The 20,467-nt window shown below is 50.3% G+C and overlaps 2 protein-coding genes across 6 annotated transcripts in view; one reads left to right on the top strand and one right to left on the bottom strand.

Annotated features, from left to right (window-relative positions):
• The first annotated feature begins 246 nt into the window (after window positions 1-246).
• Window positions 247-20,467, top strand: part of LOC135180292 (phospholipid scramblase family member 5-like) — a 28,244-nt gene continuing 8,023 nt past the window's right edge. For 3 of the 5 annotated variants that reach the window (XM_064152666.1, XM_064152662.1, XM_064152667.1), the window contains exons 1-2: window positions 13,289-13,380; window positions 16,509-16,660. In XM_064152666.1, coding sequence (XP_064008736.1) covers window positions 13,368-13,380; window positions 16,509-16,660 — 165 coding nt within the window. In that variant the 5' untranslated portion in view covers window positions 13,289-13,367. Of the gene's footprint in view, window positions 329-9,299; window positions 9,518-12,547; window positions 12,606-13,149; window positions 13,381-16,508; window positions 16,661-20,467 lie in introns of those variants that run through there. The other 2 variants (XM_064152664.1, XM_064152663.1) reach the window with 2 other exon arrangements.
• On the bottom strand, window positions 6,209-9,389 carry LOC135180258 (ice-structuring glycoprotein-like). Its single transcript, XM_064152633.1, has 3 exons — window positions 8,614-9,389; window positions 7,109-7,780; window positions 6,209-6,842 (listed from the first exon to the last, which is right to left on the bottom strand). The coding sequence occupies exons 1-3, from the start codon at window positions 9,387-9,389 to the stop codon at window positions 6,209-6,211; spliced, it is 2,082 nt and encodes a 693-aa protein (XP_064008703.1).

Here is a 20,467-nt window from a genome sequence, read left to right as displayed (position 1 = left end):
TTCTCTAGACACATTCCAGTACCTCAACATCTCTCTTGAATTGAGAGGCCCAGAACTGGACACAGCACTCAAGGTGTGGCCTGACCAGTGCTGAGACCAGAGGAAGAATAACCTCCCCTTGTCCTACTGGCCACACTGTTCCTGATCCAAGCCAGGATGCCATTGGCTCTCCTGGCCACCTGGGCACACTGCTGGCTCACGTTCTTCTCTCTTTTTGCTTCATATAACAGGGAATCTGCACAGTACTTTGCAGTAATCTGAAATTACTAATTCAGTGCTCTGGGGAGTCGAAAGCAAATGGAAAATAACTTGGGATGGTTTTTCTCCGGTAAGTAAACTGTGATATAAGAAAAGAAGTACTTGAAAGAAACCTGGGATAGAAGAGTCAGCTTTCCAGAGCTGCTTTGACCAGACTAATGAATTAGCATGTCAACAAACATGAGTGAATTGATCATTGTTTGTAAATATGTGAAGGGTGAGTGTTGGGAGGACAAAGCCAGGTTCTTCTGAGTGAGGTCCAGTGATAGGACAAAGGGCAGCAGGTGCAAGCTGGAGCAGAGGAGGTTCCAAGGGAACGTAAATTACAACTCTCTTAATGTGAGGGTGACAGAACACTGAAATGGGCTGCTCAGAGAGGTTGTGGAGTCTCCTCCTCTGGAGACATTCTCTGGACACATTCCCATGCAACTTGCTCTAGGTCATCCTGCTCTGGCAGGGGGTTGGACTGGATGATCTTTCAACATCCCTTCCAACCCCCACGTTCTGTGAGTCTGTGACCAGCAGTATAGCAGCCACTCAGTGACTATGGTCCAGATAAACTGAGGCATAAAGCATCTGCTGTGTGGCACAGTGTTCCAGACACATTCCTAGCATTTATCTGGCCCAGTGGGGGAGCAGTGGGTAACTGCTGTTGCATGGCTTTGGTGGATGAGAGTATTTTTTTAATGTCTATGTAAAATTACAGAATCAACCAGGTTGGAAGAGACCTCCAAGATCATCCAGTCCAAAGTGTCACCCAGCCCTACCCAATCAACCAGACCATGGCACTAAGTGCCTCACCCAAGCTTTTTTTGAGTATCTCCAGGGACAGTGACTCCACCACCTCCCTGGGCAGCCCATTCCAGTGGCAAAGAGAATTACAGAATCAATCAGATTGGAAGAGATCTCCATACTCATCCAGTCCAAGCTATCACCCAGCCCTGTACAGTCAACTAGACCATGGCACTAAGTGCCTCAGCCAGGCTTTTCTTGAACACCTCCGGGGATGGTGAGTCCACCACCTCCCTGGGCAGCCCATTCCAATGGCAAATAGAATCAACCAGGTTGGAAGAGATCTCTAAGATCATCCAGTCCAACCATGTATTATCCATGCTGGTTGTTAGTTTTAATAGTAAGAAACAATATGAAGAATAAAACTACCTATTTTTCCCCAATAGGTAGGCAACAAAGCTGGTGAGGGGCCTGGAGCACAAATCCTATGAGGAGAGGCTGAGGGAGCTGGGCCTGTTTAGCCTGGAGAAGAGGAGACTCAGGGGTGATCTTATCACTGTCTACAACTACCTGAAGGGACATTGTAGCCAGGTGGGGGGTGGCCTCTTCTCCCAGGTAACCAGCAATAGAACAAGGGGACACAGTCTCAAGTTGTGCCAGGGGAGGTATAGGCTGGATATTAGGAAGAAGTTCTTCACAGAGAGAGTGATTGGCATTGGAATGGGCTGCCCAGGGAGGTGGTGGAGGCACCATCCCTGGAGGTCTTCAAGATGAGCCTGGATGAGGCACTTAGTGCCATGGTCTAGTTGATTGGCTAGGGCTGGGTGCTAGGTTGGACTGGCTGATCTTGGAGGTCTCTTCCAACCTGGTTGATTCTATGATTCTATGATTCTATGATATGAAAAGTCTGAATTGCAGCAAGTGCATAATGAAAACACTTTCAAATTAAAAGAAATTAATAATATTCCATTGAATAGAGATTCTGAACTTTGCTACTGAATGCAGAAAATAAATTGGATTCAGATCCTTAATTCCTTTTATTATATTTTTAGGGGATGAAAACCTTTATTAGAGTTAAGCTCATCTGAAACTTATTATTCTTTCAGCATGCTAATTAATAGATCAGGTTCATGGATTCGTTAATTAAAATAAGATACCTCAGGGAAGCTGAAATGAATTTTGATGTCCTAATAGAGTTACTATTAAGTCATTAAATCATGTGTATGTCTTACCCATTTCTCTTCACCCAACAAGTGAAAAATGTTTCATATAGTTTGTATTTAGAATTAGAATGCTGAATGGTGACTTGCCAAAGATGTGGAGGAGATCAGCTGAGTGGTGGTGAACGGTGCCACATGTAGTTGGCAGCTGTCACTAGTGGTGTCCCCCAGGGACCAGCGCTGGGTCCAGTCCTGTTCAATATCTTTATTGATGATCTGGACCAGGGGATTGAGTACAGCATCAGTAAGTTTGCAGATGACAACAAGCTAGGAGCAGGTGTGGATCTGTTGGAAGGTAGGAGAGATCTGCGAGGGACCCTGCCAGGCTGGATGGGTGGGCAGAGGCCAATGGGATGAGGTTGAACAAGGACAAGTGCAGAGTTCTGCACTTTGGCCACAACAGCCTCAAGCAGTGCTACAGGCTGGAGACAGAGTGACTGGAGAACAGCCAGGCTGAATCTCCCCACTTCCAGCTTTGCTCCATTCCCCTTGGCCTGTCACTCCCTGACAGCCTAAAAAATCCCTCCTCAGCTTTTCTGTAGGTCCCCTTCAGATACTGGAAGGCCACAAGAAGGTCACCTGGGAGCCTCCTCTTCTGCAGACTGCACAGCCCCAACTCTTTCAGTCTGTGCTCACAGCAGAGCTGCTGCAGCCCTCTGAGCATCCTCCAGGCCCTTCTCTGGACACACTCCAGCATCTCCACATCCCTCTTGTAATAGGGGCTCCAGAACTGGATGCAGTGCTCCAGGTGGAGTCTCAGCGGAGTGGAGAGGGAGAATCACCTCCCTCACCGTGCTGGCCACACTTCTCCTGATGCAGCCCAGGCTCTGTTTGGCTTTCTGGGCTGCAAGTGCACACTGCTGGCTCATGTTGGGCTTCTCATCCACCAGCACCCCCAGGTCCCTCTCCTCAGGTCTGCTCTCCAGCCACTCACTGCCCAGCCTGGATTTGTGCTTGGAATTGCCTCAACCCAGATGCAGGACCTTGCCCTTGGTCTTGTTGAAGCTTGTGAAGTTGCCTTGTGCCCACCTCTCCAGCCTGTCCAGGTTCCTCTGTATGGATCCTTTCCCTCCAGCCTGTCTGCTGCACCACACAGCTTGGTGTCATCAGCAAACTTGCCGAGGCTGCACTCAATGCCTCTGGTCCATGGCACCAACAAAGATGTTGAACAGGACTGGTCCCAGGACTGATCCCTAAGGAACTGAGCTCATCACTGGCCTCCATTTGGACATGGACCCATTGACAGCCACTCCTTGGATGCATTCATCAAGCCAGTTCTTTATTCATCCAGTGCTCCACCCATCAAACCCATGTTTCAGCAGCTTGGAGACCAGGATGTGGTGTGGGACAGTGTCAAAGGCCTTGCTCAGGTCCAGGTAAATGACAGCAGTTGCTTACCCCTCATCTATTTATGTTATGACCTGTTCATGGAAGTCCACCAGGTTTGTCAGGCAGGACTTGCCCTTGGTCAAATAGTCTCTTCATTGTCATGTTTAATCTGCTTTTATCTTAAAGGCTGTTTGATATGATTCAAATTGAAATCATAGAATCAACCTGGTATTTGGATCTGGGCTCAAGTCAGTATTTTGGACTACTGATGTCGTGCAGGTGTTTCAGAACTGCCAGGAAACAGGAATGTGCATGAGGCAGTGCTCAACAGTAGTGCCCACAGCTCCTTGGGGTGCTGTGTTTTCATGAGAATAAAATTGCACTGATGATTCAAACCAAACAAAATAACAAAACCTTGCCACTCCTCATAAACCTGACGAAACAAAAGAAATTAAGTACTGGCTCCCCCCCAAAACACCAGACACACAACCAAAGCACCCCCAAAGCCTCCTCTATCAAAATTGGCTATGGAAGCTGGTTCATGAATTTCAAACTGATTGAAGTATTTTGCTGACATATTGAAGTTCTGATCTGTATCAATACTGACATTATAATTTCTGATATATCATAGAATCAAGCAGGTTGGAAGAGACCTCCAAGATCATCCAGGCCAACCTAGCACCCAGCCCTAGACAATCAACCAGACCATGGCACTAAGTGCCTCAGCCAGGCTTTGCTTGAACACCTGACCTCAGTGCCAGGGAAACTGATGGAGCAGGTTATCTTGGGGGTGGTAAGAGTGCACCTGAGGGATGGCAAAGAGCTCAGGTCCAGCCAGCATGGGTTTAGGAAGGGCAGATCCTGCCTCTCAAACCTGATCTCCTTCTATGATCAGGTGAGCCGCTTGGTGGATGTGGGGAGGCCTGTGGATGTGTCTATCTGGACTTCAGCAAGGCCTTTGACACTGTCCCCCCTACAGCAAACTGCTGGCTAAGCTGTCAGCCCATGGCTTGGATGGCAACACTCTGTGCTGGGTTAGGAACTAGCTGGAGGGCCGGACCCAGAGAGTGGTGGTGAATGGTGCCACATCCAGCTGGCAGCTGTCACTAGTGGTGTCCCTCAGGGATCAGTGCTGGGCCCCATCCTCTTTAACATCTTCATAGATGACCTGGATGAGGGCATGGAGTCAGTCATCAGCAAGTTTGCAGATGCCATTAAGCTGGGGGCAGATGTGACTGAGTTGGAAGGCAGAAGGGCTCTGCAGCGGGACCTTGACCACCTGGACAGATGGGCAGAGTCCAATGGGATGGGGTTCAATAGCTCCAAGTGCAGGGTGCTGCACTTTGGCCACAGCAACTCCATGCAGAGATACAGGCTGGGGTCGGAGTGGCTGGAGAGCAGCCAGACAGAGAGGGATCTGGGGGTGCTGATTGATACCCGCCTGAACATGAGCCAGCAGTGTGCCCAGGTGGCCAAGACAGCCAGTGGCATCCTGGCCTGCATCAGGAATGGTGTGGTCAGCAGGAGCAGGGAGGTCATTCTGCCCCTGTACTCTGCACTGGTTAGACCACACCTTGAGTGCTGTGTTCAGTTCTGGGCCCCCCAGTTTAGGAGGGACATTGAGATGCTTGAGCGTGTCCAGAGAAGGGCAGCGAGGCTGGGGAGAGGCCTTGAGCACAGCCCTACGAGGAGAGGCTGAGGGAGCTGGGATTGGTTAGCCTGGAGAAGAGGAGGCTCAGGGGAGACCTTATTGCTGTCTACAACTGCCTGAGGGGTTGTTGTGGCCAGGAGGAGGTTGCTCTCTTCTCTCAGGTGGCCATCACCAGAACGAGAGGACACAGCCTCAGGCTGTGCCAGGGGAAATTTAGGCTGGAGGTGAGGAGAAAGTTCTTCCCTGAGAGAGTCATTGGACACTGGAATGGGCTGCCTGGGGAGGTGGTGGAGTCGCCGTCCCTGGAGCTGTTCAAGGCAGGATTGGACGTGGCACTTGGTGCCATGGTCTGGCCTTGAGCTCTGTGGTAAAGGGTTGGACTTGATAATCTGTGAGGTCTTTTCCAACCTTGGTGATACTGTGATACCACCAGGGACAGTGACTCCAACACCTCCCTGGGCAGCCCATTCCAATGCAAATCACTCTCTCTGACAACAACTTCCTCCTAACATCCAGCCTAGACCTCCCCTGGCACAACTTGAGACTGTGTCCCCTTGTTCTGTTGCTGGTTGTCTGGGAGAAAAGACCAACCCTCACCTGGCTACAGCCTCCCTTCACGTAGTTGTAGACAGCAATGAGATCTGCCCTGAGCCTCCTCTTCTGCAGGCTGCACACCCCCAGCTCACTCAACCTCTCCTCATAGGGTTTGTGTTCCAGGCCCCTCACCAGCTTTGTTGCCCTTCTCTGGACACCTCCCAGCACCTCAACATCTCTGTTGAATTAAGGGGCTCAGAACTGGACACAGGACTCGAGGTGTGGCCTGAGCAGTGCTGAGTCCAGGGGCAGAATAACCTCCCTTGTCCTGCTGGCCACGTTCCAAGCCTGTTTACTATTTCTGAACTCAAGTACTTGAAAGGTTATTTTCCCTTTGATCTTTCCTTACACCTTCATTTTAAGGTTGCTGCTTTTCTCCCAGTTCAGTCAAACACAAACCAAACAGCAGCTTGGCAGGCAGTTGTTACTTTAAAGGCTGTATTTTTTGTATCAGTTGGTGCAGAACGGTGACCTTGTGGGATATCTGTGGCGAACACAGCACCGAGAGCCGAGGCGACAGAGCAGGCTGTGCGGCAGCACCGAGAGCCGAGGCAGCAGAGCAGACTGTGCTGCAGCACCGAGAGCCGAGGCGGCAGAGCAGGCTGTGCGGCAGCACCGAGAGGCGAGGCGGCAGGGCAGGCTGTGCTGCAGCACCGAGAGGCGAGGCGGCAGAGCAGGCTGTGCTGCAGCACCGAGAGGCGAGGCGGCAGAGCAGGCTGTGCGGCAGCGCCGAGAGCCGAGGCGGCAGAGCAGGCTGTGCTGCAGCACCGAGAGGCGAGGCGGCAGAGCAGGCTGTGCTGCAGCACCGAGAGGCGAGGCGGCAGAGCAGGCTGTACTGCAGCACCGAGAGGCGAGGCGGCAGAGCAGGCTGTGCGGCAGCACCGAGAGGCGAGGCGGCAGAGCAGGCTGTGCGGCAGCACCGAGAGGCGAGGCGGCAGAGCAGGCTGTGCTGCAGCACCGAGAGGCGAGGCAGAGCAGGCTGTGCTGCAGCACCGAGAGGCGAGAGCCGAGCACGCTGTGCTGCAGCACCGAGAGGCGAGGCGGCAGAGCAGGCTGTGCTGCAGCACCGAGAGGCGAGGCGGCAGAGCAGGCTGTGCTGCAGCACCGAGAGGCGAGGCGGCAGAGCAGGCTGTGCTGCAGCACTGAGAGGCGAGGCGGCAGAGCAGGCTGTGCTGCAGCACCGAGAGGCGAGGCAGAGCAGGCTGTGCTGCAGCACCGAGAGGCGAGGCAGAGCAGGCTGTGCTGCAGCACCGAGAGGCGAGGCAGAGCAGGCTGTGCTGCAGCACCGAGAGGCGAGGCGGCAGAGCAGGCTGTGCTGCAGCACCGAGAGCCGAGGCGGCAGAGCAGGCTGTGCTGCAGCACCGAGAGGCGAGGCGGCAGAGCAGGCTGTGCGGCAGCACCGAGAGGCGAGGCGGCAGAGCAGGCTGTGCTGCAGCACCGAGAGGCGAGGCAGAGCAGGCTGTGCTGCAGCACCGAGAGGCGAGGCGGCAGAGCAGGCTGTGCTGCAGCACCGAGAGGTGAGGCGGCAGAGCAGGCTGTGCTGCGGCACCGAGAGGCGAGGCGGCAGAGCAGGCTGTGCTGCGGCACCGAGAGGCGAGGCGGCAGAGCAGGCTGTGCGGCGGCACCGAGAGGCGAGGCGGCAGAGCAGGCTGTGCTGCAGCACCGAGAGGCGAGGCGGCAGAGCAGGCTGTGCTGCAGCACCGAGAGCCGAGGCGGCAGAGCAGGCTGTGCTGCAGCACCGAGAGCCGAGGCGGCAGTGCAGGCTGTGCGGCAGCACCGAGAGGCGAGGCGGCAGAGCAGGCTGTGCTGCAGCACCGAGAGGCGAGGCGGCAGAGCAGGCTGTGCTGCAGCACCGAGAGCCGAGGCGGCAGTGCAGGCTGTGCTGCAGCACCGAGAGGCAAGGCGGCAGAGCAGGCTGTGCTGCAGCACCGAGAGGCGAGGCGGCAGTGCAGGCTGTGCTGCAGCACCGAGAGGCGAGGCGGCAGAGCAGGCTGTGCTGCAGCACCGAGAGGCGAGGCGGCAGAGCAGGCTGTGCTGCAGCACCGAGAGCCGAGGCGGCAGAGCAGGCTGTGCAGCAGCACCGAGAGCCGAGGCAGAGCAGGCTGTGCTGCAGCACCGAGAGCCGAGGCGGCACAGCAGGCTGTGCGGCAGCACCGAGAGCCGAGGCGGCAGAGCAGGCTGTGCTGCAGCACCGAGAGCCGAGGCGGCAGAGCAGGCTGTGCTGCAGCACCGAGAGCCGAGGCAGAGCAGGCTGTGCTGCAGCACCGAGAGGCGAGGCGGCAGAGCAGGCTGTGCTGCAGCACCGAGAGGCGAGGCGGCAGAGCAGGCTGTGCTGCAGCACCGAGAGGCGAGGCGGCAGAGCAGGCTGTGCTGCAGCACCGAGAGGCGAGGCGGCAGAGCAGGCTGTGCTGCAGCACCGAGAGGCGAGGCGGCAGAGCAGGCTGTGCTGCAGCACCGAGAGGCGAGGCGGCAGAGCAGGCTGTGCTGCAGCACCGAGAGCCGAGGCGGCAGAGCAGGCTGTGCTGCAGCACCGAGATCTGAGGCAGAGCAGGCTGTGCTGCAGCACCGAGAGGCGAGGCGGCAGAGCAGGCTGTGCGGCAGCACCGAGAGGCGAGGCGGCAGAGCAGGCTGTGCTGCAGCACCGAGAGGCGAGGCAGAGCAGGCTGTGCTGCAGCACCGAGAGGCGAGGCGGCAGAGCAGGCTGTGCTGCAGCACCGAGAGGCGAGGCGGCAGAGCAGGCTGTGCTGCAGCACCGAGAGGCGAGGCGGCAGAGCAGGCTGTGCTGCAGCACCGAGAGGCGAGGCGGCAGAGCAGGCTGTGCTGCAGCACCGAGAGCCGAGGCGGCAGAGCAGGCTGTGCTGCAGCACCGAGAGCCGAGGCGGCAGTGCAGGCTGTGCGGCAGCACCGAGAGCCGAGGCGGCAGAGCAGGCTGTGCTGCAGCACCGAGAGGCGCGGCGGCAGAGCAGGCTGTGCTGCAGCACCGAGAGCCGAGGCGGCAGTGCAGGCTGTGCTGCAGCACCGAGAGCCGAGGCGGCAGTGCAGGCTGTGCTGCAGCACCGAGAGCCGAGGCGGCAGTGCAGGCTGTGCTGCAGCACCGAGAGCCGAGGCGGCAGAGCAGGCTGTGCTGCAGCACCGAGAGCCGAGGCGGCAGTGCAGGCTGTGCGGCAGCACCGAGAGGCGAGGCGGCAGAGCAGGCTGTGCTGCAGCACCGAGAGGCGAGGCGGCAGAGCAGGCTGTGCTGCAGCACCGAGAGGCGAGGCGGCAGAGCAGGCTGTGCTGCAGCACCGAGAGGCGAGGCGGCAGAGCAGGCTGTGCTGCAGCACCGAGAGCCGAGGCGGCAGTGCAGGCTGTGCAGCAGCACCGAGAGCCGAGGCAGAGCAGGCTGTGCTGCAGCACCGAGAGGCGAGGCGGCAGAGCAGGCTGTGCGGCAGCACCGAGAGGCGAGGCGGCAGAGCAGGCTGTGCGGCAGCACCGAGAGCCGAGGCGGCACAGCAGGCTGTGCTGCAGCACCGAGAGCCGAGGCACAGCAGGCTGTGCTGCAGCACCGAGAGCCGAGGCAGCAGAGCAGGCTGTGCGGCAGCACCGTGTGCTGTCAGCACGGGCATTGACTTGCAAGCCAAGCGGTCAGCGCTGCTGCTGCTGCCGGGATGCTGACTGCAGTATTTTAGCACAACTGCAGACGTCTGTGGAGGGGAGGAGCTGGAGCAGGATGCCTCACACACCAAAGTTAAAGGTGAGATCCGTGCTAGCCGGTAGCAGATTTAAGGAACTGATGTTTTTCTTTCCTCCCGTGCCTAAAGCAGTAGTGGGTAAAGATCTGTTAACTTGGAGCTTCTTCTTGCACAGGGTCACAGGCTGATGTTTGTGCTCACGCTCACCTCTTCTCCCTCTACTGCCTAGGAAAGGCAAGAAAGGCTGCATCATCTCCTGTTTAAAAGCTGACAATACCAGCACATTTTAACTCTTTTAAGGAACTTTAAAATGAAAATGAGTAGTAGTGGTCGCCCCTCAGGCATTGCTCAGTAAGGTTTCAGGTGTGTTTCGTGATGCCTGCATGCTGCTCCCTGAAATCCTGATGACTTAGCTAGAAGTAGCTGTATGCAAGGCTCTAAATCTTTGTCCTGATTTTCTGAGTGGTTTTTCATGTGTATTTCTAAATACACCAAAGTATGTGCCTGGATAAATATGATTAAGTCTTCTGTTTCTGAAGTCCTTGGTGAGGTCCTCGTAGTGAGGGTCGTGGTGGCTAAGTTACCCATGGCACAGCAATGTGCCCTTGTGGCCAAGAAGGCCAAGGGGATCCTGGGCTGTATTAGGAGGAGTGTGTCCAGCAGATCAAGGGAGGTTCTCCTTCCCCTCTATTCTGTCCTGCTGAGACCTCATCTTGAATATTGTGTTCAGTTTTGGGCTCCCCGGTTTAAGAGGGACAGGGATATGCTGCAGACAGTCCAGAGAAGAGCTACAAGGATGATTAGGGGACTGGAGGACATGGCTGATGAGAGGCTGAGAGACCTGGGGCTGCTTAATCTAGAGAAGAGAAGACTGAGAGGGGATTTGATAAATGTTTATAAGTATCTGAGGGCTGGGGGTCAGAGTGGGGGGACAGGCTCTGCTCACTGCTCCCTGGGATAGGACAAGGAGCAATGGATGTAAATTGCAGCAAAAGAGATTCTGCCTTAACACAAGGGAGAACTTCTTTACTGTAAGTGTCACAGAGCACTGGAATAGGCTCCCCAGAGAGGTTTTGGGGTCTCCTTCTCTGGAGACTTTCAAGGGCTATCTGGATGTGTCCCTTTGTGATCTGCATTAGATGGTGTTCTGCTTTGGCAGGGGGGTTGGACTCAATGACCTCCTTGGGTCCCTTCCAACCCCCAACCTCCTGTGATCCTGTGAGGTTGCTTTCAATCCCATCTGGAGCAGATTTTGACATTCACATCAAAGACATTATTAAGTAAGTAGTTTTACTTGTAAGAACTTAAGCAGTGCAATACTACTGCTTATGGATCCTGCAGAACTCTCTTTATGTAACCTACTAAGATTACAGCTTCAGAATAAAACAATAAGAATAGGGTAGGAGATGACGTTGAGAAGTATCTGGAAATTTGTGAAAGAAATGGAATAGCATAAAATGTTCTTCAAACCAAGTTTCAGACCCTTCTATTACCTATTTACTGCCATTTTGTAGACAATAACAGAAAAAAATAGTTCTTTGGGGCAGAACTGCTTCAGGGAAATGTGTGTTTTATGAGTGGCAGGAGAATGAAACCTGGCTCCTGCAGACAGGTGGACCTGTCTGTGCTACTGTGGCTGCTCTTGCCCAGGTGCCTCTACCATGATGCCAACACCTCACAGCACCACTGGGATCTCCTGTCCCAGAGCTCACAGACATTGCAGGAATGCAAAGCTGGCAAGAGGCCTGGAGCACAGCCCTGTGAGGAGAGGCTGAGGGAGCTGGGGGTGTGCAGCCTGCAGAAGAGGAGGCTCAGGGCAGACCTCATTGCTGTCTACAACTACCTGAAGGGAGGCTGTAGCCAGGTGAGGGTTGGTCTCTTCTCCCAGGCAAGCAGCAACAGAACAAGGGGACACAGTCTCAAGTTGTGCCATGGGAGGTCTAGGCTGGATGTTAGGAGGAAGTTGTTGGCAGACACAGTGATTGGCATTGGAATGGGCTGCCCAGGGAGGTGGTGGAGTGTCTGTCCCTGGAGGTGTTCAAGCAAAGCTTGGATGAGCCACTTAGTGCCATGGTCTGGTTGATTGGCCAGGGCTGGGTGCTAGGCTGGACTGGATGATCTTGGAGGTCTCTTCCAACCTGGTTGATTCTATCATTCTATTCCATGATTCTATGAATGATTGGTCCTGCAGTACATCTGTTGAGTACCAGCACAGGCAAATTGCATTGATTGGTGTCCCTGTGTTCCTCCAGGTCATCAACTGAGCTGCCTGGACTCTTCAATATTCCTTATAATAGTTTGAAACGTCTTCTTTCAGCGCATATCTATTTTGAGTGTGTTTTGTTTATCTTAGCCACCTTTCTTAACGTACTACACTTGCTTTGTGCATTGGCAGTACTACTGGGATTTCTTGTTTGGTTTTCCAAGAAGCAATTAATTTTTAAATGAAAGTGAGTGCCTTCTCATCTGAGTTTTCATCTGCAGTTTTCAGTTAGGTTTACTGTAGTTATCCAAAGCCTTCCCTCTCCTTTCTTCTTTAAGCTTTTTGTCTGCTTTCTAGGTTAGATGCTCTGTCCCAAAGAAACACACCTTTCACAGGAAGAAAGGGACTTCAAACTCTTTCCTGGTCCAGGAGTATCTTTTTAGTGCCCATTTTTCCACAACCAAAGCTTTCATCTGTGGCCTACTCTCTTCCTTCACCTGGTGTTTCCAGGGGTGAGCGCAGCAGGGGCTAGCTGCTGGGTTGAGCTGTGCTGCCGCTGTGTGCACTGAAATTTCCTCCAGGCAGTTTTTTACACGTTCTATAGGTAGACCTGAGGTCCTTGCATTTTCTAATATAGTCAATAAAAACATCTCTCATGTATTTGAGGATCTTTGGAGGGATTTCCTCTTTTCTTTGATCAGAGAATCCTCCTCAGCATCTTGCTGAACTGTAAACTCAAGGAATTAAATCTGCTCAGACATGCTCCTACAGACAATCTCAAACCAGTGGGACTTGAAGTAAAAGGAAACAAAGAAAATGGTCTCCAACATCTCACACTGCTTTGCTGGGCTCTGCCATTTTTGCCATCTTGTGTCATATCTGTCTGCAGATTGCGCGTGTGATGATCTCCATCACGACTTGGGCACTTGAGGCAGAAACATGAGCTGGTAAGTCAAGGTTACTCTCCCTCCTCCTTTCCACCCAGTGCAATGCAGGTGATTACAGGACCAATGCTTCTCTGGGGTAAACTGCAGCCAGACTCTTTTAATCCTCCAAATCCAGTTTAAAAGCCTCAGCAAAGCCCTGCATGGGTGGGTGAGTGAGTGAGTGTCTGTGTCTGAACATATGCATGACAATAGTTGTAGGAGAGGCTGATGTTACACAGATAGAATACAGTGGGATGCCCAAGGTAGCTTTTCCTGCTCTGTGTCGTGGGAGACATTGACTGGGGGCCAGCAATAGGGAAATGCAGGTAATTAACTCTTCTGTCTGGATACTCTGAAGAAATGGAAACATAAATATTGAATTATAAAGATATAAGTCTTGTAGTCTTAGAATATATAGATACATTAGAAAGCATAATTTTAGGTCTACATGTTCAGTTAGCCGTTGGGTACGCTGAAGTTTTGCCTCTTTGTGTTCAAACCCCACTTCTCCCTCTTTCTGTTGGTGCAAACGACTTGCAATGAATGTTTTTTTCTTGTTTGTTAGCATCATCTCCCCCTGTTGTCCGTCAACATAAAATGCAGTGTTCTGGAACATGAGAAAGGGAAAACATTTCCTCCAGTTCTTTGTAAGCTGATATGAAGTAGACAGACACCTTCTGAAGTTTTGTGCATGCTGTGCTCTTTTTTTTTCCTCTTGGCTGCAACAAGAAAAGCCTTTTCTTTTAACCTGGCTTCCTTTGAAGAAGTAGCTCAGGAAGCTTCATGGCCTCTCAAGGTAAGTGCATCTATAGTCTGTATTTTTAGATCATGTTTACAGAAACCTACACTCTTCTACGTTTCCAGCAATCAGCAGTCTGATGAAATGAGAATCTCAGGCTGAGACCACACCAGCCAAAGCCCTGTTCTTTTGCCTTATTCTTTTTTTTTGGTCAGAATTCAAGAGGCTCCTAAGGAAACTAAAATCTATACTAGAATCTTATTTGTTATAAAATGCCAGTGTTTGCAGTCAGCCAGAAAACTGTTTGCATCTTAGTGCTTAAACCTGTCGGTGCAGGGGATGTGGGAAAGGCAAGGACTGAGCTAAGGGTACCACTGTTTTTGCACACTTTGTTCCCATTCACATTGAAAAGACCAAGTCAGCAAATCCTTTTTACTCCCCAAACTGGCCAGCATCCTAATAATCAGAGAAAATAAATATCTGAAGAATAACTGAATTTAATCTGATTACATTTATCTGGGTTTGTCTTGGACTGGATGATCTTGGAGGTCTCTTCCAACCTGGTCTATTCTATTCTAAACAATGTCTTCCTATTGTCTTTTAGCAGCAACTGGTTGGGTACTCAGGCTATAGGCAAGCATTGCAGCATCCTGATCTACAAGCCTTCTAAATTGATTTTCTCTATGCTTTCCACTACTTAAATTAACCAGAAAAACACAATTTCTTTTTCTTACCATCAGTGCAACTCACAGAAGTCACTTTGTGATGTTCAGAGGGAGATGCTGGCCCAGGGAGTTTCAGCAGCTTCTGTTAATGTTTGCCAGATGTTTTCCCTTCTTTTTGCCCCCAAAATATTCAAGGCACCCTGAATCTACAGCGATAAAAGGTATCAGCAACAAGCAGGTTGTACTCCTGCTTGTTTATTTTTCACTTTGCTGATCTTTAGCTCTTTAAAAGAAATGTGGGTTTGTATATTCTTAATGCACAGCTGACAACAAAAGCAGAAAACATTGCACACCATTACTTTGGTTTTTGTAATGAAGGAACTTGATAATATACTTCTTCCAGGAACAAGTAATTGTACAATGATTTGTTTGCATGGAATGCTCATTGTATCATACAGTAACTTCTGAGGTTTTCCATACCATAAATGAAACAGCAAACATCCACAAAAATAGATGAAGTGTCTGAGTAGCTCCGATTGTCATCAATATTTAATGTATTTACTGTTTGATTTTTATACAGCTTAAAATTTGACAGCTAGAGCTGCGATTTGTTGTCTTTTATTCCCTTTGCTACTGGAGAATAACACTTGGCCACTTCATGGCATTTCATGTAACAAGAGTTACAGCAGTAACAGAACCCTGTGAGGTAAAACGATGCAGAAGAGCATATTAAATATTTACTACCCAGTTATACATTTTTAACAGCCAGCTCCAAATTAGAAGGGGTTACTTCTTCTTCCTGTGGTCACAGACTTTGAAAGCAAGCAGTGGCTGCAAAGACAAATTAAGATCAAAATATGATTAAATGATGGATCAGCCACAGTGAGTTCAAATAATGTCAAAGGATCTCATTGAAACCCGAAAGAGAACTTGAGACTTAGATCTGAAATTCCTTCTGGACCTCAAACAGCATTAGAGTATATGAGATAAAAATGATCAGTTTGAGGAGTGTTTTACTGCCAAAGCACAGGGGCTCAGGCTCAGCTTAATGCAGGGTTTTGCCATTTATATGTGGAGAGCTTCAACTTGCTTTTGTTCCAGCAGCACCAGTGCTGCTGAAGGCTGTGGAAAGATGCTCATAGTAAAACCAGTAGCAGCTTGCTGAGAATCAAATGGCTGAGGTGGTCACCACACTGTGGGAGATGGTGCCTGTGCATGTGGGCATACAGGTGCCTCTGACAGTTAATACTCCTATTACCATCACAGCACTAGCCAACATAACCATCACTGTGTCCTAAAGTGTGTGCTTGCAATAGCAAACCCAAAACCACAGCTTAACAATGTCTGATCTTTTCATTAAGGTAGCAATGAATAATACACCAGAAGAGGCTGTGTAGATTTTATTACCAGGGTTGTAACATGCAGCTTGGGGAATCAGATATCTCTTGAAAGGTTATCTCTAATTAAGAGAAAATATCCATGTCCTCAAGAGGCTAGAAAGCAAGCCTTCAGCAGCTCAGTGTACTTGTGCAGCTCGCAGAGAGCAGGCTGAGCAACCTGTTCTGAGGAGGTTGTGGCTACCCTGTGTGTGAGTCCAGACCAGCTCCAGCCTTGTCACACAGAGTGTTCGCTGTTAAAGGAGATTAGATGCCCTCCAAGACCAAATCTCCCAGTTCAGCTTCACCTACAGTGATGCCCATTTGCATATTCTAAGACTGTTTCCTAGAGTGGATCAGTGTGGGACTATCAGGAGATTTGATTTAGACCCTCACTCCTGATCTAAATTAAAATGCTGATGTTGTCACAGGCAGTATGTGACTTTATTGCTCCAGTTTTGATCCAGGCAGCTAGCTGCTGTTTGGCCCTCTTCATTCACAGAACAATTTAGGTTGGAAGGGACCTTTAAGATCATCTAGTTCCAACATCCCAGTCATGGGCAGAAACACTCTCCACTGGACCAGATTGCTCAAGACTTCATCCAACCTGGCCTTGAACACCTCCAAGGAGGTGGCATCCACAGTCTCCTTGGGCAACCTGTTCCAGTGTCTCACCACCCTCTCTGTAAAGAATTTCTTCCCAATATCCAGTCTAAATCTATCCTCCTCAAGCTTAAAGATGTTCCCTCTCATCCTATCATTGTAAGCCCTTGCCAAACGTCCCTTCCCAGCTTTCTTGCAGGACCCTTCAGATATTGGAAGGCTGCTATAAGTTCTTTCCTTTTCTCCAGGCTGAAGAGCCATGACTCTTGCAGCCTGCCCCTGTAGTGAAGGTTCTCCAGCCTGCTGATCATCTTCATGGGCCTCATCTGGACCTACTCCAGCAGCTCTATGTCCCTCTTACGCTGGGGGCATCAGAACTGGACAAAGTTCTGCAGGTGGGATCTCAGGAGAGTGGAGTAGAGAGGCAGAATCACTTCCCTCATCCTGCTGGTCACACTTCTATTGGTGCATCCCAGGATAGAGTTAGGTTCTGCGCTGTAAGTGCACTGTTAATTGTTTCCCCTCACTTCTTTTTCTGCAGAATATCAGCCACAAGCCAACAGATTCTTTAAGGATTACCCCCTTGCTTCTTCTGATCTTCATGAAAAGAACAAGTCTATTGAACCAGCGAGTCTCTGGAAGCAAACTTCATACACTCATAACTTGCCACCTGGTCTGGAGTACCTCAACAAGGTCTTGAATCTTTCCAAATGTTAGGACTGCTTTGTTTTCCTCATAGAGTTCTTTGCTACCTTTGGGCATGAGATTGTTGCATCTTTATCTTGGGGGAGAGACAGCTGGAGATGGAGGGGTTTTTTTTGCTGTTTGATGTTACTATGAAATAAGGACTGTGGGAATGCTAAGTCTTTCCTTCATTGCTGTCATTCAATTTTACAGAGATTAATTTGTTGTGCATGCAGCTCTCCTTGCACCAAAAGCATGGTTTTCTTCCCTCTAGGAAGTTTTCTAGGATTATCTACCCCTCTCTTTGTCCTCTCAGTTTTCTTCCAGCTTCATAAAAGCTCAACCTCTTCCTTTCACAGGAGAAATGCTGTCAAACTCTTATCTGGCCTCAAAATAGACTAAACCAGACAGTGTATAAAGGAGTTGTTCCTCAAAGGGTATAAGGAGGTAACATGAAGGGGTTTTCCCTCAGACAGCGCTCTTCAGGTTAGAGGTAACATCCTGGAGAGGCAAGCTCCCAAGAGGACAACTTTGAGTATAAGCCTGGGTGGCTACAAACCCACACCCACTCTGTGTTGGGTTGTGGGGCAGGAAAGTGCTAGTGCCTGAGAGAGGGAAATGCTTGAAAATGGAAGCAGCCAAGTACAGCAAAGGCAGGTTATGGAAAGAGCATGCTGAAGTCTTACCTATGCTACTCAGCTACCCATCTTGCTCTGTGAAACCTCTCAGCTTCTGGAGTTCAGACCAGTGATGGTCTGCAGCTCTGCCTCAGAAGTTCAGTCTCTTCCTGTATTGCTTTTATTGGGAGGGTCAGTCCCTGCTACTGTTCTGATGCTTACTCCAGTTTGTATTTCACATGCAGCTGGATCCTGCCACGCATATGTGCTGAGTAACACATCATACACTCTGCTTGCTATGGGCAGCAACCAAACCAGCCCCCCAGGCTGTGATTCTGATACACAGGCTGCTGCTGTGTTTGTGTTTTGGTTGTGCTTAGAAATATCTATTTCACTCTAAGTCTGGCTGAGGGAGCTGGGGGTGTTTAGCCTAGAGAAGAGGAGGCTCAGGGGGGACCTCATTGCTGTCTACGACTACCTGAAGGGACATTGTAGCCAGGTGGGGGATGGCCTCTTCTCCCAGGCAACCACCAATAGAACAAGGGGACACAGTCTCAAGTTGTGCCAGGGGAGGTCTAGGCTGGATGTGAGGAGGAAGATCTTTGCGGAGAGAGTGATTGACATTGGAATGGGCTGCCCAGGAGGTGGTGGAGTCGCTGTCCCTGGAGGTGTTCAAGAAAAGCCTGGCTGAGGCACTTAGTGCCATGGCCTAGTTGATTGGCTAGGGCTGGGTGCTAGGTTGGACTGGGTGATCTTGGAGGTCTTTTCCAACCTGGCTGATTCTATGATTCTATGATTTTAGATCCACATTTCTAGCGGGTTTGCACAGAAGCAGAAAGAGAATGCCTTTTATGTTTGGAGCTAAGTTACTTAGCTAATGAAACTGTGAAACCCTTCAGAAACAATCTTTCATGAGGAGTTATGATTTTCATTTCATGGTGCCCATGCACACAATGATATGTGTTGTCAATTACACAAACATTTGCTCACAGACGGTGGGAGCTACATATTTTTTTCAGTCTAAAAGTGATTGTGATAGTAAATATTTGGCAGGTTACTTGGTACAGTCTCCTGTATGAACATGAATTATACTGCAGACTGTAGACAAACAAATTCTCTTGCTCCATTTTATAGAAGCTTTACATCTGACAGGCTGTTATGGATTATGCAAAATTAATCATCAGTATTAATTTTGATATCCAGGCAAAGATTGTTAATGACTACAAACACAATTTATTAACATTAAATCTCACCAGAAAACTTATTCACAAGGCTTGAAATGCACAGTTTGGCTACTTAATACACACAGACAACAGGCAAAACTAGAGCACTTATTTCTTAAAGTGGCAAATGCAAACATTCTACTGGGAGAGGAGGTTCTTGTGGTTAGTTGTACTGCTTATCCACTAGAGGACACAGGAAGAGCCTTTCTGCTCATGGCAAAAGGCAATTAGTGAATTCTAAGAGGCCTTAAGTATTTATTCACAAAATAGTGTCAGACAGTACCCAAAGCAGGTGCAGGGGCTGCTGTCAGTGGTCTCAGAGCTGTTAGAGGCTTTGGAGTTTCCCAGGCTCTTTTCTCAGGAAGCTGGGAGTCTCTGACCTGGTTCCTCTTGATTCCCCATTCAGCAGAAGCCTTGCAGAGGGGCAGGCAGGATGCAATGCCCTGTGCAGCCTTGGCACAGTGTCAGGCTGGCTGTGCAGGCTGATTGCCTGCAGGCATTTAGAGCCTGCTCCTGGTGAACTCGAGGCAGTGGAGTGCCCAGGCAGTTCAGGATGCAATGAGGCAGCAGCAGCAGCAGCACACTGTGCTACCTGCTCATCCCTTGTTATCAATACAGCCTGAGACTAATGGGCCTTTGGACCCAGATTAGCCAATCAGAATGGCACTTTGCCAAGATTTGCCTGGAGAAGAGGAGGCTCAGGGGTGACCTCACTGCTGTCTACAACTACCTGAAGGCAGGCTGTAGCCAGCTGGGGGTTGGTCCCTTCTCCCAGGAAACCAGCAACAGAACAAGGGGACAAAGATTCAAGTTGTGCCAGGGGTGGTCTAGGCTGGATGTGAGGAGGAAGTTGTTGTCAGAGAGAGTGATTGGCATTGGAATGGGCTGCCCAGGGAGGTGGTGGAGTCACTGTCCCTGGAGGTGTTGAAGGAAAGCCTGGCTGAGGCAGTGCCATGGCCTAGTTGCTTGGACAGGGCTGGATGCTAGGTTGGCCTGGCTGATCTTGGAGGTCTCTTCCAACCTGGTTGATTCTATGATTCATAGCAAACGGGATGGCAGGTTCTGGAATTGCCTTCAGCAGGAGTGGGGAAGACAGCTGGAGAGATTTGAGAAAAATGAACATATTTCTTAAAATGCCCATCTTGTGTTTGACTCTGGTCGAAGTTAATGAATCTCAGAAAGACTCCTACACAGCAGTTCTAGGACGCAGACATAGTTTTAGATAAGAAAATATCTCTACTGTAACTTAAGGCCAGAGAGCAGTATTTCCCTCTGCAAACACACACCCAGAGGCAGCCGTGCTGAAGGGCAACACGCTCAGCAGCTCAAGGTGCACCAGAGAAAGGCAATCCACTGCTTCTGCCTTTGCAGATAGATACTGTTCTTTCTAGAACTATCACACTTTTCTACCCAAAAAGAAAGAGGTTACCTAAACCTCATCACAGCCATTGCACAAGGAATTGTCCAGCAACCATCATGGAAATGGAGGGAACCTTTTCCTGTGGCAGGAGTAGTCTGATGAATCCTTGGAGAAGAGTTTTCTAAGTAGCTAACCAGCGTGTTTTGCCAGCATTCAGGCTTAGTCCACTTTGTAAAAGGCTTCTCATTCAGACTTGGTTAGACTAGTCAGATGTAAGAGACTGAATACTGGGAATTAGCTGTGCATAAGGAGTTTTAACAAGTCAGACACTTGTAAACCAAAGGGCTTCAAATGCTTTTGCACGCAAGTGCAGTGTTCCTTTAATGAAGAAGTGTATCAGCTGCCCTTCAGAGACCAGTGGAAGATTTCAAGGTGAACAAATGGTGCTGTCATGTTGTCTCAATGTTGTTTATACGTTGCTCACAACAAACCAACACACAGACCTAAGCCACAAAAAGATTTTAACACTTCAGGCACTTAACTTTTCCATATGAAAGCCTACATGGGACAAAAAAATCCATATTAAAATATCATAGAATGGTCTAGGTTGGAAGGG

The sequence above is a fragment of the Pogoniulus pusillus genome, chromosome 13 (assembly GCF_015220805.1).
Source record: "Pogoniulus pusillus isolate bPogPus1 chromosome 13, bPogPus1.pri, whole genome shotgun sequence".
NCBI lineage: Eukaryota > Metazoa > Chordata > Aves > Piciformes > Lybiidae > Pogoniulus > Pogoniulus pusillus.
Note: the sequence above shows the minus strand (reverse complement) of the source record. Positions and strands in the feature narration are given on the sequence as shown.